The 16,657-nt window shown below is 43.4% G+C and overlaps 1 protein-coding gene across 1 annotated transcript; it reads left to right on the top strand.

Moving 5' to 3' along the window:
• Positions 1-14,043: 14,043 nt before the first annotated feature.
• Positions 14,044-14,943, top strand: LOC130983132 (uncharacterized). Its single transcript, XM_057907314.1, has one exon. The coding sequence runs from the start codon at positions 14,044-14,046 to the stop codon at positions 14,941-14,943; it is 900 nt and encodes a 299-aa protein (XP_057763297.1).
• The last annotated feature ends 1,714 nt before the right edge of the window (positions 14,944-16,657 follow it).

Consider the following 16,657-nt stretch of genomic DNA (forward strand, 5'->3'; position numbering starts at 1 on the left):
TGGAGTCTGAGGTGTTATGGTCTTGTAATCTTGCCCCTACGCAGCTCCATCCAAATTCCTGGGCGTTTTTAAAGCTGTTTCAACTTTTGTGTCAGTTTTTGGGCGTTGCTCCCTCTATTTCTCTTTTTTCTTATTTGTTTGTGTTGACGAAGCCGGGGTCGGGTGGAGGGAAGGTATCTTGGGTCTCTTTTAGGGCTAACCAGGGAAGGAAGTTTTGTACCCTGTATGATGAGTCTTTTCATGATTTTAAGAACTTTTATTTCAAGGTCCGGGCTACTGGAGATGTCCGACCTTTCTTTCTAGATGAGAGTGGGGAGCCTTCTTTTCCTCTTTGTTGGCAGGAGAATGTAGTGTCTACTAAGTATACTTTTGAGAGTCTAGATGAGGTGGAGCAGGCTTTTGTGGGTGTGGTAAGCAGTTTATGGGGTCGGGCACCTCACTTGGACACGAAGAAAATGTTGGGAGATCCAAGCCTTCTCCGTTCCGAGTTAGGTAGTTCCCGACCTCTCCGAGATCCATCTTTTTTAGTATTTTTGGCTTTGCTTGTTTTGGTGGAATTTCTGTTGTGGTAATCCTTTTCTTTTATTTCTGCAAAGATGTCTTCTCAGACGGATTCCATGAAGTACCTTCGTCGGACGAAGAAGTCTGTGGCCGCTCGGAATATCGAGGCTGGGGGGGCTTCTGCCCGATCTTCTCCGGAGAAGACTACTGTGGGTGTCACTACTCGGTCAAAGACTATTCCGACTCCCCAGTTCCGAGCTATAAATCAAGATCCTCCGACCTCTGGACCTGCTACCTCTTCTCCTCCTTCGTCCTCGGGTCCTCCTCCCAAGAAACAGAAGACCTCTCAAGAGCCTGCGGGTTTTAATGACAAGGATTTCGATGCTCTTGGTTGGGTTGAACAGCATATTCTCCCTCAGACTTTTATTTCTACTGATGATGTGTCTATGGAGCACCATTTTCAGTATATGGCGCGGAGCTGTGTCCGGATGGCTAGTCTTCATGCCGCTATTGCCTGGGAGTTCAAGAAATCCCCTATTGGTGCGACCAGTTCCCGACTTGAGAAAGCTCAGTCTGAGTTCGAGAGAATTAGTAAACTGAAGGCTGCTAGGATTGCTGAGCTGGAGGAGTCTTTGGAGAAGGAGAAAGCTAAAGCTACCGCGGCTGTGGCGGCGGTGAGTTCGTCCGAGGAGATGGCGAAGGCGGCGAAGGAGAATTATACTCGGGCACTTGCTGAGCTTGTGGAGGCAAAGGAGAAGTTGCAATCTGCTCAGGATGATTTTTTCGAGCTAGAAGGGCATGTGGCTAAGGGTATGGATGCTATGTATGAAAATTTGAAGGCTCAGGTCCGGGTTCTTGCTCCTGATCTGGATCTGAGTTTATTAAGTACGGATAACGTTGTTGTGGAGGGAAAGATTGTTCCTGCTCCCAACGAGGATGAGGTTCCGGTGTCCGACCCCAAAGTTCCGGTGTCCGACCCCAAGGTTCCGGTTGTGAACCCGACTTCACCTTTGGCCGGGGATGGATCTGGTGTGGAGGTTTTAAATCGAGATGACGGTGCCGTCGATGCTGTCCCGATTTCTATGTTTCTTCCGCAGCCTTCTGTTGATGTGGCGTCCGGAAAGGATCTTTGATTCTCTGTAATCCTTTTTATCTTTTGGTTTTTTGCCCGGCCTGTGGGCTCTTTTGTTTTTGGATGGTTTCTGTGAACGCTTTGGACACCCTTTTTGCTTTTAGCTACTTGTAGTAACTTTTTAGCTTATTATGCGGTGTTTTTGTTCGCGTTTTGACTTTTTTGCTCCGCTTTTATGCTTTTTAGTTGTTTTTGGATAACAACCTTTTAGCTAGCGCTTTTTCTTTAAAACTTTTGTTTTTCCCTTTTGATTTCGTTTTTTCGCTTGTACTTTTTAGTTGTTTTTTGTATAGCAACTTTTTAGTAAGCGTTTTCGAAATCTTTGTTTTCGCCGTTTTAAGGCTTCCTTCTCGGGTCCGGGCTTTTTCTCGGACCTCGGGTTGGGCGGTCGAGTACACCCTTTGTTGGATCCGACCTTGTCATTGGTCGGCCTTTTAAGTTATTTTTGTAATCTCTTTTTATTTGGCTTTTTGAGCCTTTTTCAGAGTTACTTTATAACTTCTCACATTAATTTGAACCTCGTCGCTTTTATCTTTGCCGACCTTGTGTGGTCTCTCGGCAATGATTTTTTGCGTTTTGTCGAGCATAAATTAATGCGCCTTGGCGGGGTACTTTTTCAGGATTTGTTTCATCACGAGGAAGAACAAAAGAAAATAGAAAAATTTGATTAGTATTAAAAAAGAAAGAATATTTACAGAGTGTTTACCCTTGACTAGGTTGGGTGCCTTACTTGACCGGGTGTCTCATTAAAAAAACCCTTGTAGGGAAAAAGAGTACACCTCGGGTCAAATTTTTCTAGCTGTAGTACCGTCTTAGATTACAGGCGTGCCAGGTCCTGGGCATCTCATTGCCTTCTAGGTCGGATATCTTGTAATAGCCTGTTCCTAAGACTTCTGTTACTTTGTAGGGTCCTTTCCAATTTGCAGCTAGCTTTCCTTCTCCCGACTTTTGTGTTCCGATGTCATTTCGGATTAGAATTAGGTCGTGAGTGGAGAAGCTTCGTTTTATTACTTTCTGATTGTATCTGAGGGCCGTTCGCTGTTTTAAGGCTTCTTCTCGGATCCGGGCTCTTTCTCGGACCTCGGGGAGGAGGTCGAGTTCTTCCTTTTGTGCCTGCGGGTTACCTTCTTCGTTGTAGAAGATGACTCTGGGTGACCCTTCATCTATTTCGATAGGAATCATTGCTTCCATCCCGTAAGCTAGTCGGAATGGCGATTCTCCCGTTGTAGAGTGTGGAGTTGTCCGATATGCCCATAATACTTGGGGGAGCTCCTCGGCCCATGCCCCTTTGGCCTCTTGGAGTCTTCGTTTTAACCCGGCCAAGATGACTTTATTTGCGGCCTCTGCTTGTCCGTTGGCTTGTGGGTGCTCGACTGAGGTGAATTGCTGTTTGATTTTTAGTTCGGCCACCAAGTTCTGAAAACTTGTGTCCGTGAACTGTGTTCCATTGTCTGTTGTGATGGAGTAGGGAACTCCGAACCTTGTGACGATGTTTTTGTATAGGAATTTGCGGCTTTTCTGAGCCGTGATGGTGGCTAAAGGTTCAGCTTCGATCCACTTTGTGAAGTAGTCGACCCCTACTATGAGGTATTTGACTTGCCCCGGTCCTTGGGGAACGGGCCGAGTAGGTCAAGTCCCCATTTTGCGAAGGGCCATGGTGCGGTGATGCTGATGAGGTCTTCGGGTGGTGCCTTGTGAAAATTGGCGTGTTTTTGGCAGGGGGCATATTTTCACAAACTCCGTTGCGTCTCTTTGCAAAGTTGGCCAGTAGAACCCGGCCCGGACTACTTTCTTGGATAATGCCCGAGCTCCGAGATGGTTCCCACACATGCCTCCGTGGACTTCTTCGAGGACGCTCTTTGTTTCTGAGGTCGGGACGCACCTAAGGAGGGGGTTTGCGAATCCTCTTCTGTATAATACGTCGTGAATTAGTGTATAATTCTGGGCGTCTTTCGTGAGTCTTTTAGCTTCCTTTCTTTCGGCGGGGAGAGTTCCCGACTTCAGGTAGCTGAGTATGGGGGTCATCCATCCTTGCTGTTGGTCGGATATATTTAGCGTTTCTTCCTCTCTTAGCACGGAGGGAGATTGTAAGGTTTCCTGGAGGAGACTTCTGTTGTTGCCTCCGGGCTTGGTGCTGGCAAGCTTTGAGAGGGCGTCTGCCCGGGCGTTTTGTTCCCGAGGTATGTGCTGGATCTGTATCTCTGGAAAGTGGCATAATTGTGCCTGTGTTTGGTCCAGGTATTTTTTCATAGTTGGGTCTTTGGCCTGGTAGCTTCCATTTACTTGTGATGTGACGACCTGGGAGTCGCTGAAGATCGTGATTTTCTGGGCTCCGACCTCTTCGGCTAGCTTTAGACCTGCTAGTAGGGCCTCGTATTCGGCTTGGTTGTTCGAAGCCTAGAACTCGAATTTTAGGGATAGTTCTATCCGTGTTCCTTGGTCGCTTTCGAGTATAACCCCGGCTCCGCTTCCAGTTTTGTTTGAGGACCCGTCGACATACAGGTTCCATGAGAGTGGGGTTCCAGGGGTCTCAGTGTATTCTGCGATGAAGTCGGCTAGATACTGAGATTTTATGGCAGTCCGGGTTTCATAATGGAGGTCGAACTCGGACAGTTCCACCGCCCATTGCAGTATTCGTCCTGCCAGGTCTGTTTTTTGGAGGATGTGTCTCATGGGTTGGTTTGTCCGGACTTTGATGGTGTGGGCTTGAAAGTAGGGACGGAGCCTCCGAGCTGTGAACACTAGGGCGTAAGCGAATTTTTCTATCTTCTGATAGTTTAATTCGGCACCTTGTAGTGCCTTGCTTACGAAGTATATGGGGTGTTGTCCTTGGTCATTTTCTCGTATTAATGCTGAAGTGACTGCTCGATGTCCAACCGAGAGGTATAGTACGAGTTCTTCTCCTTTTAAAGGTCGGGTTAGGATGGGTGGCTGTCCGAGGAATTCTTTGAATTCTTGAAAGGCTTTTTCGCACTCCGGGGTCCATGAGAAGGGTTTCCCTTTCCTTAGGAGTGAGTAGAGAGGTAGTGACTTTATCGCTGATCCTGCCAAGAATCTTGATAGGGCGGCTAGCCTTCCATTCAGTTGTTGTACTTCTTTGACACACGTCGGGCTCTTCATATTGAGTATCGCTTGGCATTTGTCCGGGTTTGCTTCGATGCCCCTTTGAGTCAGCATGAAGCCTAAGAACTTTCCGGCTTCTGCGGCGAAGGTGCACTTTGTCGGGTTAAGTCTCATGTTGTGTTTTCTGAGGGTGCCGAAGACACTGGTGAGGTCGGTCAGCAAGTTTCTGTCTTCTTGTGTCTTTACCAGTATGTCGTCGACGTACACCTCCAGCTGTAGTCCGATGTGCTCTGAGAACACTTTGTTCATTAGCCTCTGGTAGGTTGCCCCTGCGTTCTTTAGCCCGAAGGGCATTACTACGTAGCAGTAGTTTGCCCTTGGGGTTATGAACGAGGTCTTTCTTGGTCGGGTCCGTACATCGGGATTTGATTGTATCCCGAGTATGCGTCCATGAAGGAGAGATATCTGTGGCCTGAGGCTGCGTCTACTAAGGCGTCGATGTTTGGTAGTGGATATGGGTCTTTGGGGCAGGCTTTGTTGAGATCTGTGTAATCGACGCACATCCTCCATTTTCCGTTGGGCTTTTTTACTAGGACCACGTTCGCGAGCCATAGGGGGTATTTTACTTCCCTAATGAACCCTGCATCTAGCAGTGCTTGTACTTGTTCTTCTATTGCTTGCATGCGCTCGGGTCCGAGCTTCCGGCGTCTTTGTTGGACAGGTCGGGATCCCGGGTATACTGATAGCTTATGGCACATCAGGTCGGGGCTTATGCCTGGCATGTCGGAGGCTTTCCAGGCGAAGAGGTCGGAGTTCTCCCTTAAGAGGGTTATGAGTTCCTCTTTTAGGCCTGCTTCGAGGTTTGCTCCTATGTTTGTTATTTTTTCAGGTGTGTTCCCAATCTGGACTTTTTCGGTTTCTCCCTCTGGTTATGGCCGAAGATCTTCTCGGGCTTGAACTCGTCCGAGTTCTATTGTGTTGACCTCTTTCCCTTTTAGGCTTAGGCTTTCGTTGTAGCATCGCCGCGCTAGTTTTTGGTCGCCTTTTAGGGTAGCGATTCCTTTTGCGGTAGGGAACTTCATACAGAGGTGTGGGGTCGAGACTATAGCTGCCAGTCTGTTTAGGGTTGGCCGCCCAATGAGGGCATTGTATGCTGAAGTGACGTCGACTATAATGTAGTCGATGCTTAATGTTTTAGATTGCTCGCCTCTTCCAAAGGTAGTGTGTAGCGAGATGTATCCTAAGGGATGGATCGGAGTATCCCCTAGCCCAAATAGGTCGGTGGGATAGGCCTTTAGTTCTTTTTCTTCAAGTCCGAGCTTGTCGAAGGCCGTTTTGAACAGGATATCTGCTGAGCTTCCCTGATCAATCAGGGTTCGATGTAAGTTGGCGTTTGCTAGGATAATGGTGATTACCATTGGATCGTCGTGCCCGGGAATTATCCCTTGGGCATCTTCTCGGGTAAATGAGATAGTAGGTAATTCGGGCAGGGGACCGTCTTCTCGGACGTGATAGACTTCTTTGAGGTGTCTTTTTCGCGAGGATCGGGATGTTCCTCCGCCTGCAAAACCTCCATTTATCATGTGAACGTGTCTTTCAGGGGTTCGCGGGGTTTGTTCGGCCCGACCTTCGTTATCTCCCCGCCTTCTCTTCCTGATCTCTTCTCCTCTCTCTGCTATGTATCCGTCGAGTTTTCCTTCTCTGGCCAACTTTTCTATAACATTTTTTAGGTCGTAGCAGTCGTTAGTAGAATGACCGTAGAGCTTGTGATATTCACAGTATTCGGACCGATCTCTTCCCGCTCTCTTGTGTTTTAGCGGTCGGGGCGGTGGGATCTTTTCGGTGTGGCATACTTCTCTGTAGACGTCTACCAGGGAGACTCGGAGGGGGGTGTAGTTGTGGTACTTCCGTGGCTTGTTCGAGTTGGGTTCTTCTTTCTTCTTCTGTTCCCGATCTCGATCTCGGAGTGGGTAGGTCGATTCCTTCCTAGAAGAGTCTCTTAACTGGGAGGTTTCCTCCATGTTGATGTATTTTTCTGCTCGCTCCTGCACCTCGTATAGGGAGGTCGGGTAGCGTTTGGATAGGGATTGGCTAAACGGTCCCTCTTTTAGGCCGTTTGCTAGTCCCATGATGGCTGCTTCAGTGGGCAAGTGTTGTATGTCCAGGCAGGCTTTGTTGAATCGCTCCATGTATTCTCGGAGAGTTTCTTGGTTGCCTTGTTTGATCCCGAGTAGACTGGGGGCATGTTTTGTCTTGTCCTTTTGAATAGAGAACCTTGTTAGGAATTTTTTGGTTAGGTCTTCGAAGCTGGTGATTGATCTTGGTGGCAGGTTGTCGAACCACTTCATGGCTGACTTGGTGAGAGTGGTGGGGAAGGCTTTGCACCGAATCGCGTCGGAGGCGTCGACTAGGTACATTCTGCTTCTGAAGTTGCTGAGGTGGTGACTTGGATCGGTGGTGCCGTCGTAGAGATCCATATCGGGTGGTTTGAAGTTTCGCGGTACATTTTCCTTCATGATCTCTTGCGTGAAGGGATCATGGTTGCCTTCGGGGGTGGTGCCGCGTTCTGTCCGGTCTTTCAGGTTGGCCTCTATTTTCCGCTGTTTTTCTTCTAATTCTCTGCGCTTTCGAGTCTCCCTTCTCAGATCTTGTTCCGTTTCTTTCTGTTTCTTTATGTCCTCTTCGAGTTGTTTCAGTCGGTTTTGTTGTGCCCGGACTGCTTCTAGAATTTCCGAGCTCTTCTCTTTTTCGGAATTTTGTGGATCTTTGTTTGGGAATGATGTCTTTGGGCGATTCTGTTTGTTTCCTCCTGGAGTGCGTGGTGATAGAGGGCTGTCCGGTCGTTCTCCGGTGTCAATTTCGTCCTCCTGTTCAGATGCAGCGCGGTCATTGTTGTGAGAGTCGTCCGCCATGGTAAAGGGATGACTTCCAGGTCCCCGGCAACGGCGCCAATGTTCCGAGGGTTACCTGAAACGTGTAGCTCGGTCGTCTGGAGAGGCCCGAGGTGGGGGTTCAGGGACCCGAGCTTGATATGCAGAGTGGTTGGTGGTTGTACCTGCAATGACACTCCGATGCTTAAGTTAGCATGGGTCCAAGCAGATATGTAGATGTGGAGTGGATGCCATACCTGGGTGCTCCAGTGTATTTATAGTAGTTGGCCGTGATCTTCCCTGGATAGGATATTCTTATCTTATCTTATCTTTCGGGAGTTTTATCCCTATCTTTGTGGAACCGCCTTTACTAGGCCTTTTCGGCCTTTAGGTTTGGGCTGCGTTCCTTTTGATGGGCCTTCCCTTGCTTTATTCGTCCGAGGTCCGACCTTTAGGCGTGAGCCTTAGGACGAGGTCGGACCTTTTATGAACTGACCGAGTTTGGAGGAGCCCGGTCAGTGTATGAACAGGGGCTTTAGAGGGTATGAGAGGTGTGTGTATAAAGGATTAGAATGAAGGGTATTTGTAGGAGTGGGCTAGGGTTTATAGGGAAGAGTATATGGGAAAGTGTGAAAAGGAGAGAGAAGCAGTGAAGTAGATAGAGATGCTGTGGGACCCACTGGTCCTGAGAGGCTAGGGAATTCAGATTTTCTGCCCTCTGCACTGGTGTTTGAACGCCCAGGGTCTGCTCTCTAGCTGGCGTTCAATGCCAACTATGCTACCCATTGGGGGCTTTGAACGCCTAGCCAGTGCTCCCTGGCTAGCGTTCAATGCCAGTAACACTCCATCTAGAGTGTTCTGTTTTCAGTGCCTAACATTTATGTCTTTGTTGTGACTGCTGCACATGATCATGACCCTAAAGAAATAACTTAAAGAAAAATAAAATTAAAAAATTAAAAGAAATAAAAAATATTTAATTAGGGTTGAGTTGCCTCCCAATAAACGCTTCTTTAACGTCATTAGCTTGATGGTTAGCTCTTTATGGAGGTGAGTGTGGGCTCAGAATTTTTCCCCTTACAGTGAACTTTCTTCCTGTCTTCTCATGAATGAGCTCCACATGCTCTAGAGACAAGACACGACTCACTATATATGGTATGACTGGTTTCTTGGAATAGACAACTCTCATTCCAGGTGAGAAGCCTTCAGTGGGGACTTTCTTGTCCCTCCAGACTCTAGGTACTTTCTTCCTAGTACCTTTTTTCTTAGTGCTTGTTAATGGCTACCCAATACTAAACTTAGAATTGATGTTTGGGGACTTAGTAAAGCTCTACACTTAAAGAGATGGTTGGATCACTAAGTGTTGCACAGTTATCTCTCTTTTCTCAAAGGGAGAATTGGGGTGAGGCATCTTGAATAAGATGTGTTCCTCCCCTAGTTATAGAGTCAGTTCTCTCTTAGCTACATCAATGATAGCATTGGTAGTGGCTAGGAAATGTCTTCCAAAGATGATAGATTCATCCTCATCCTCTCTAATATCCAAGACTTTGAAGTTTGCAGGGATGTAGTGGTCTTCAACCTTCACCAAGACATCCTCTACTAAGCCATGTGGCTTCTTCATTGACTTGTCTACCATCTCTAATGAAATGTTTATAGCTTGTACCTCAAATATTCTCAGCTTCTCCATTACAGAGAGTGGCATGAGGTTTATCCTTGACCCTAGGTCACATAGAGCCTTCTCAAAGGTCATGGTGCCTATGGTGCAAGGAATTTGGAAGCGTCCAGGATCTGGAAGCTTCTGAGGCAGCTTCTGCTGAACCAAAGCATTCAGTTCTTTGGTAACCAGTGGAGGTTCTTCCTCCAGAGGTTTTGTATCAAATAACTTGGCATTTAGCTTCATGAGAGCTCCTAGGTACCTGATGAGCGGATAATTTATACGCTTTTTGGCATTATTTTTAGGTAGTTTTTAGTAAGTTCAAGCTACTTTTAGGGATGTTTTCATTAGTTTTTATGTTAAATTCACATTTCTGGACTTTACTATGAGTTTGTGTGTTTTTCTGTGATTTCAGGTAAATTCTGGCTGAAATTGAGGGACTTGAGCAAAACTCTGAAAAAGGCTGACAAAAGGACTGCTGATGCTGTTGGAATCTGACCTCCCTGCACTCGAAATGGATTTTCTGGAGCTACAGAACTCCAAATGGCGCGCTCTCAACGGTGTTGGAAAGTAGACATCCAGAGCCTTCCAGCAATATATAATAGTTTATACTTTATTCGGAAATTGACGACGTAACTTGGCGTTGAACGCCAAGTACATGCTGCTGTCTGGAGTTAAACGCCAGAAAAACGTCATGATCCGGAGTTGAACGCCCAAAACACGTCATAACTCGGAGTTCAACTCCAAGAGAAGCCTCAGCTCGTGGATTGATCAAGCTCAGCCCAAACATACACCAAGTGGGCCCCGGAAGTGGATTTATGCATCAATTACTTACTCATGTAAACCCTAAGAGCTAGTCTATTATAAATAGAACAGTTAACCATTGTATTAGACATCTTTTGACAGTTTAATCTCTTGACTATTTAGCCTTTGATTATTCAGTCTCTTGATCACTCAGGGGGCTGGCCATTCGGCCATGCCTGAACCTTTTACTTATGTATTTTCAACGGTGGAGTTTCTGCACACCATAGATTAAAGGTGTGGAGCTCTGCTGTACCTCAAGTTTCAATACAATTACTATTACTTTTTATTCAATTCTCTCTTGTTCTTATTCCAAGATATACGTTGCACAACACTTTGATGAATGTGGTGATCCGTGACACTCATCATCATTCTCACCTATGAACGCGCGTGATTGACAACCACTTCCGTTCTACTTTAGGCCGGGCGCATATCTCTTAGATTCCCCAACAGAATCTTCTTGGTATAAGCTAGATAGATGGCGGCATTCATGAGGATCCGGAAAGTCTAACCTTGTCTGTGGTATTCCGAGTAGGATCCTGGGAATCCGGAAAGTCTAACCTTGTCTGTGGTATTCCGAGTAGGATTCCGGTATTGAATGACTGTGACGAGCTTCAAACTCCTGAAGGCTGGGCGTTAGTGACAAACGCAAAAGAATCAATGGATTCTACTCCAACCTGATTGAGAACCGACAGATGATTAGCCGTGCTGTGACAGAGCATTTGGACCATTTTCACTGAGAGGATGGGATGTAGCTATGCCTCCAGACGATTAGCCGTGCAGTGACAGCGCATAGGACCATTTTCCCGAGAGGATTAAAAGTAGCCATTGATGATAGTGAAGCCCTACATACAGCTTGCCATGGAAAGGAGTAAGAAGGATTCAAGGAAGAGCGAGTAGTGAAGTAGAGTTTCAAGAGGAACACAACATCTCCATACACCTATCTGAAATTCCCACTATTGATTTACATAAGTATTTCTATCCCTTTTTATTTTCTATTTTATTATTAATTTTCGAAACCATAGACCAATTTAATCTGCCTAACTGAGATTTACAAGGTGACCATAGCTTGCTTCATACCAACAATCTCTGTGGGATCGACCCTTACTCACGTAAGGTTTATTACTTGGACGACCCAGTACACTTGCTGGTTAGTTGAATGGAGTTGTGAATTCAACCGGTGCCATAATAATGATTTCATACAAATACAAAGAACATGGATCACAATTTCGTCCACCAGTACCGAGCAACTCGCTCTTCCTAGTGTCTTCATCCTCATTTAGGGATGAGTGTTTATTACAACTCATGCACTGTAGGAGTGCATGCAAAGGAACCTCTATGGTCTCTATATGAGCCTTGGCTTCTTTTATCTCTTGGATAGGGATTACTTTAATAGGTAAGAAACATTTGGGAGGGTTGCCATCACTGGCATTCAACGCCAGCTCTGGTGGCTCTTCGGGCGTTGATCACCCATCACACATCCCCTCACTGGCATTAAACGCCAGTTCCTTTATCCTTTGGGTGTTGTATGCCCAACAGGGGTATCCTTGCTGGTGTTCATGATGACAAGTCATCTTATGCTAGTTTTACAAGAATTTTTCATTAGTTTCATTAGGTTTTATGCACTTTCTTGCACAATAAGTAAGTGATTGGAGTGGATTTTCATGATTATGTTGAATCAATCAAACATCATTTATTTTACACAAAATCATAGGTTTTATGTTAGAATTAATTAATTTCATGAACAATGCAAAGACCTTGCGAATTTGGTGAGACATTGATTACTTGTTTGGTTGCTTGTAGGTGAAGAAATGAAGAGAAAGGGGATGCAATCAGTAAAGCGTTGCATTAAAAAAGGAAGCGCCACGCTCAATAGCCAACACAGCTAGCATTCACTTTGGAAGTGAGTGCCACGTTCGCTTTGTGAACTTTTTCGTGAGTTTCAGCTTCGCGAGCGAAGGATTTGCCTTCCGTACATCATAGGTAGCGCTCATTGTCCCAACGTAGCATTCACTAAGGCAACGCTAGTAGAAGGAGTGGCGCACCAAGGAGCACCAAAAGAGCTAGCGCTCAAATTGAGAGCATTTTAGGAGCGCTCACTCGAAGAGCGTAGCGCTCAAATAGCATGCGCTGGAGAAGCAACATGCGCATCAAATTGGCGCACCAAAAGGAAGTGAATGCAGCGTTCACTAATTTGCATGGAGTGCTCCACTGGGAGCTACCAAGTGCATCCTGACCCAAGTCAACAAGTGCCATTTGGATCCATTTCTTCAAAAAATTCAAAAGCCCACTCCAAGTTTTAAAGACTAAAATAGAAAGTGTATAAATAGGAGCAATTTTGATTTGAGAAGGATGGGACCTTTAGCTCATTTTTAGTTTTCTATTTTATTTTTGAGAATTTGGGAATTGGGAGGAGATCTAAATTTTCTTTGTTCATTTTCTTTTCTTCTGCAACTTCTATATTTTCTGTTTTGGGTTTTGAACTCAGATTGAATAACTCCACTGTAATTTTTCATCGGAGAATCATCTTTTATTTTTCTTCTATATAGTTCTAAGAATTGGAAATTGGATCTGAACTTTATTTTCTGCTATCATTTAATTTCTTCTGCCGTTTCTTTTTTTCTGTATGGTTACAAGAGAAATTGAAATCTAGATCTGCTTTCTGTTCTTGTTACTCTTTTACAATTGTTAATTTCTCTTCAGAATTTCATAGTGGATCTAAGTTTCCCTGCTATTTTGATTCTTCTGCAATTTTCCATCTCTGATTTGCTACTGAGATGCTGATCTAAATTTACTTCTTTAATTTACTGCACTTTACATGTTCCAGCTTTGTTTTGAATCCCAATACCCAAATCCCTTTATTCTTCATTTAATTTAAGTTTTCGAGCAATTTAGATTTAGCAATTTACATTTCTTGCACTTTAATTTTCAGTCATTTACCTTTCTTGCAATTTAAGTTTTAGCTCTTTTACTTTCTTGCACTCTAAGTTTCTGTAATTTACCTCTTCTGCATTTTAAGATTTTCTCAATTTACCTTCCCCATTTTATTTTCTTGCAATTTCACTTCTATTAACCAAATTCACTCAAATCATCAAATATTCGCTTAACTAAATTCATTACCTAACTAAAGTTGCTCAATCCATCAATCCCTGTGGGATCGACTTCACTCTTGTGAGTTATTACTACTTTATAAGACTCGGTACACTTGCCGGTGAGTTTGTGTGGAATCGTTTTTTCCTCATCAAGTTTTTGGTGCCGTTGTCGGGTATTGATATAGATTGACAATGATTAAGTAGGGTGATAATCTAGATTAAGCATTTTTTCTTTGTTTTTGTCAAGCACACTAACTGTTTGAGTTTTTGTTTAAACTAACATTAACCTCACTCTAGCAGTGGAATGAATTGCTTTTGGTTTCTGGTTTTGTGTGTGTTTTATGTCAGGAGGAAGAAGAGGTGAATCCACATCCTTTGATCCTGAGCCAGAGAGAACACTCTTGAGATTGAGAAGAAAAGCAAGAGGGAAGGGATTTATTGGAGAAGAAAAATCAGAAGAAGATAATCAGGAGATGGAAGGGAATGTCTGTAATCCACCAGATGAAGTGGCTAACAATGGCCAACCTCAAAGGAGAGTTCTAGCTTCCTACACCTTCCCCAATACAAGACACTGTGGGAGTAGCATACTCACTCCAAATGTTCATGCAAACAACTTTGAATTGAAGCCTCAACTCATTACACTGGTGCAGAACAATTGTTCTTATGAAGGAGGTCCCTTGGAAGATCCAAATCAGCACCTAGCCATCTTTCTAAGGATATGTGACATAGTTAAGACAAATGGTGTACACCCAGACATCTATAAGTTGCTACTGTTTCCATTTTCCTTGAGGGATAAGGCTACTCAATCGTTAAAAGCATTTCCCACAGAAAGCATCAATAACTGGGAGGATTTAGTAAGCAAATTCCTAGCCAAGTTCTACCCACCTCAGAGGATCATAAGATTGAAGACAGAGGTACAAAACCTTCACCCAAATGGAAAGAGAATCACTTTATGAGGCCTGGAAAAGATATAAAGCCTTGATTAGGAAGTGTCCACCGGAGATGTTTAATGAATGGGATAGACTTCAAAATTTCTATGAGGGATTGACTTTAAAAGCTCAAGAGGCCTTGGATTACTCTGCTGGAGGATCAGTACAGCTAATGAAGACAGCTGAGGAAGCTCAGAACCTCATAGACATTGTGGCAAATAACCAATACTTCTATGCTCATCAAAGGCAATGCCAACCAGCTCAAAGGAAGGGTGTATTAGAGCTAGAAGGTGTAGATACTATTTTGGCACAAAACAAGGTAATGCATCAACAGATTCAACAACAAATGGAGATGATGGCCAAGAGGATTGATGGTCTTCAAGTAGCTGCAATGAACACAACAACTCAACCATCACCTACATGGGGACAAAATGAAGAGAGCTATGAAGAGCAACAGCCTGAGCAAGTCCAATACATGCATAACCAAGGAACTGGACAACATGAGTTCCTTGGAGATACCTACAACCCATCCTGGGGGAACCACCCAAATTTGAGATGGGGAGACAACCAAAACCAACAGCCTTGGCAGAGAAACTCAAACCAGAACAATTCTAGAAACACAAACCATCAAAACCATCAAAACACTAACCAAAACCAATACAGAAAACAAAAAAATAACCAACCCTCATCCAACTACTATCCACCCAATAACCCCTTAGTTAACCAAAATAACTTTCACCCACCATCCACATCCTACAATCAACCACAACCACCTCAAGAATCCCAAAGGATTTCCAACTTGGAGATAATGATGGAAAAGATGATGAAACATATAACGACCCAACTTCCAGTACGTCATGATCGTACCAAAAATAAGAAGTTACTAACCTATTTCTTTTATTAACTATTTAATATTGAGCCTTTAGTTTGATATCGCGTTTCAGTTTCTAAGAAAATTCTAGAAAATTTTTGTTTTTATTAATTAAAATCACATAGCAAACATCACCAAGTGATAATAATCATAAACTTATTAATAATAATAAACATTATACAAGAGAATTTTAAATAAAATTCAGATACAACTCTTATCCCTCTGCATAAAATATAAACTAAAGCTACAAAGGGAAGAAACTTAACTCATAAACAAAACTCATAGATAAGGTCTAACAATCGCCCGCAGCTTCAAACTGAGTCTTCGAACCTGTGTCACTGAAAGGTTGGAAGATTTTGGAGTGAGAACAAACCACACGTTTTCAGTAGGGAATGGGAATACCGCAAAAGTAATGATTAACAGACAAATAATTAACTTTGCTTAATAAACCATCTTTGTCAAACCCCTTTGATATACTTTTTAATCTTACTTTAGATAAATAATTACTTTCTTTAAATTTCTAAACCCAAAACAGATCTCAATCGCAAAACTTGGCATATTAAATATCTTTCAGCCACATAATTGATTCTTAGTCATAACAACAGATATTAATCATCTCTATCCATTCACAAACTACTAGCATAAGTAAGAAACTCAATTCAACACACAAACAAATCATAATAAGACAAACAACACAATCACAGAGAAGTAATACAGGCAACCACAACCAAATGTAAATGCACAACCAATATGATGCATGTCTGTCCTAAGCAGGCCATGAGCTCACGTGTCGGTTTACACCCTGGAGCCCAACATTACCTAGGAACGAGTCCCAGATATGGCTTCCCTTTGTGTCCTTAGTGCATATATGTCGGTGGTAAGAATACCACTCCTTCGTGACTATCGGCAGTCAGCGCAAAGCCCGATCCCATAATATACGCACAAGGGGAAACAGTGATCCTCAATTCGTGGGCGTCCCCGAGATCATTTCACAAACAAAACAGAGATCTTCAGTTCGTGGGTTATTCCCCGAGATCAATACACAATAACATAGCGATCTTCAGTTCGTGGGTTATACCCGAGATCAATACACAGCAAAGAATGATCTTCAGTTCGTGGGTTATACCCGAGATCAACATACAACAATTCATGGGTTATTCTCGTAATCAATGATTATCAGTCTGTGGGTTTTCCCGCATATAAAACAAATAACAATTTATAGGTTTCTCCGAGATCAATGATCATTCAGTTCGTGGGTACTTCCCGAATTTAACCATTTTATCAATTCGTGGATTTTTCCCGTAAGTAAACAACTAACAGTTCGTGGGGTTTTTCCATCTTTTATCACTTTTCATTATTCTTTCTAAATCTCAACATTCCGTATATCAATTCTCCATTCTCTTTTTTTCCCCTTTGAATCCTTAACACATTTTCTAAAACCTTTCTTAATTTTCTCAAGCATTCGTTCATAAAAATCTTAATCATCAATTCAGTTCATAATATCTGCCTTGGCAATTTTGAGTCAAGCCAATTTTAAAACTATTTTTCAGTTTAGTTCTCTATCAAAAGACTCAAGAAAATCATTTATTTTAAATTCATTAAACACTTTTCAAAACATAACCTCTTATTAAAAGTAATCAAATAAAACTCTTTCTCAAGTTTACTAACTTTCCAAAGTCTCAAAAATCATCTCTCTTTACTATTCAAATTCAAATATTATAAATTCATCAAACTTCTACAAAGTAAT

Source organism: Arachis stenosperma, chromosome 1, assembly GCF_014773155.1.
Source record: "Arachis stenosperma cultivar V10309 chromosome 1, arast.V10309.gnm1.PFL2, whole genome shotgun sequence".
NCBI lineage: Eukaryota > Viridiplantae > Streptophyta > Magnoliopsida > Fabales > Fabaceae > Arachis > Arachis stenosperma.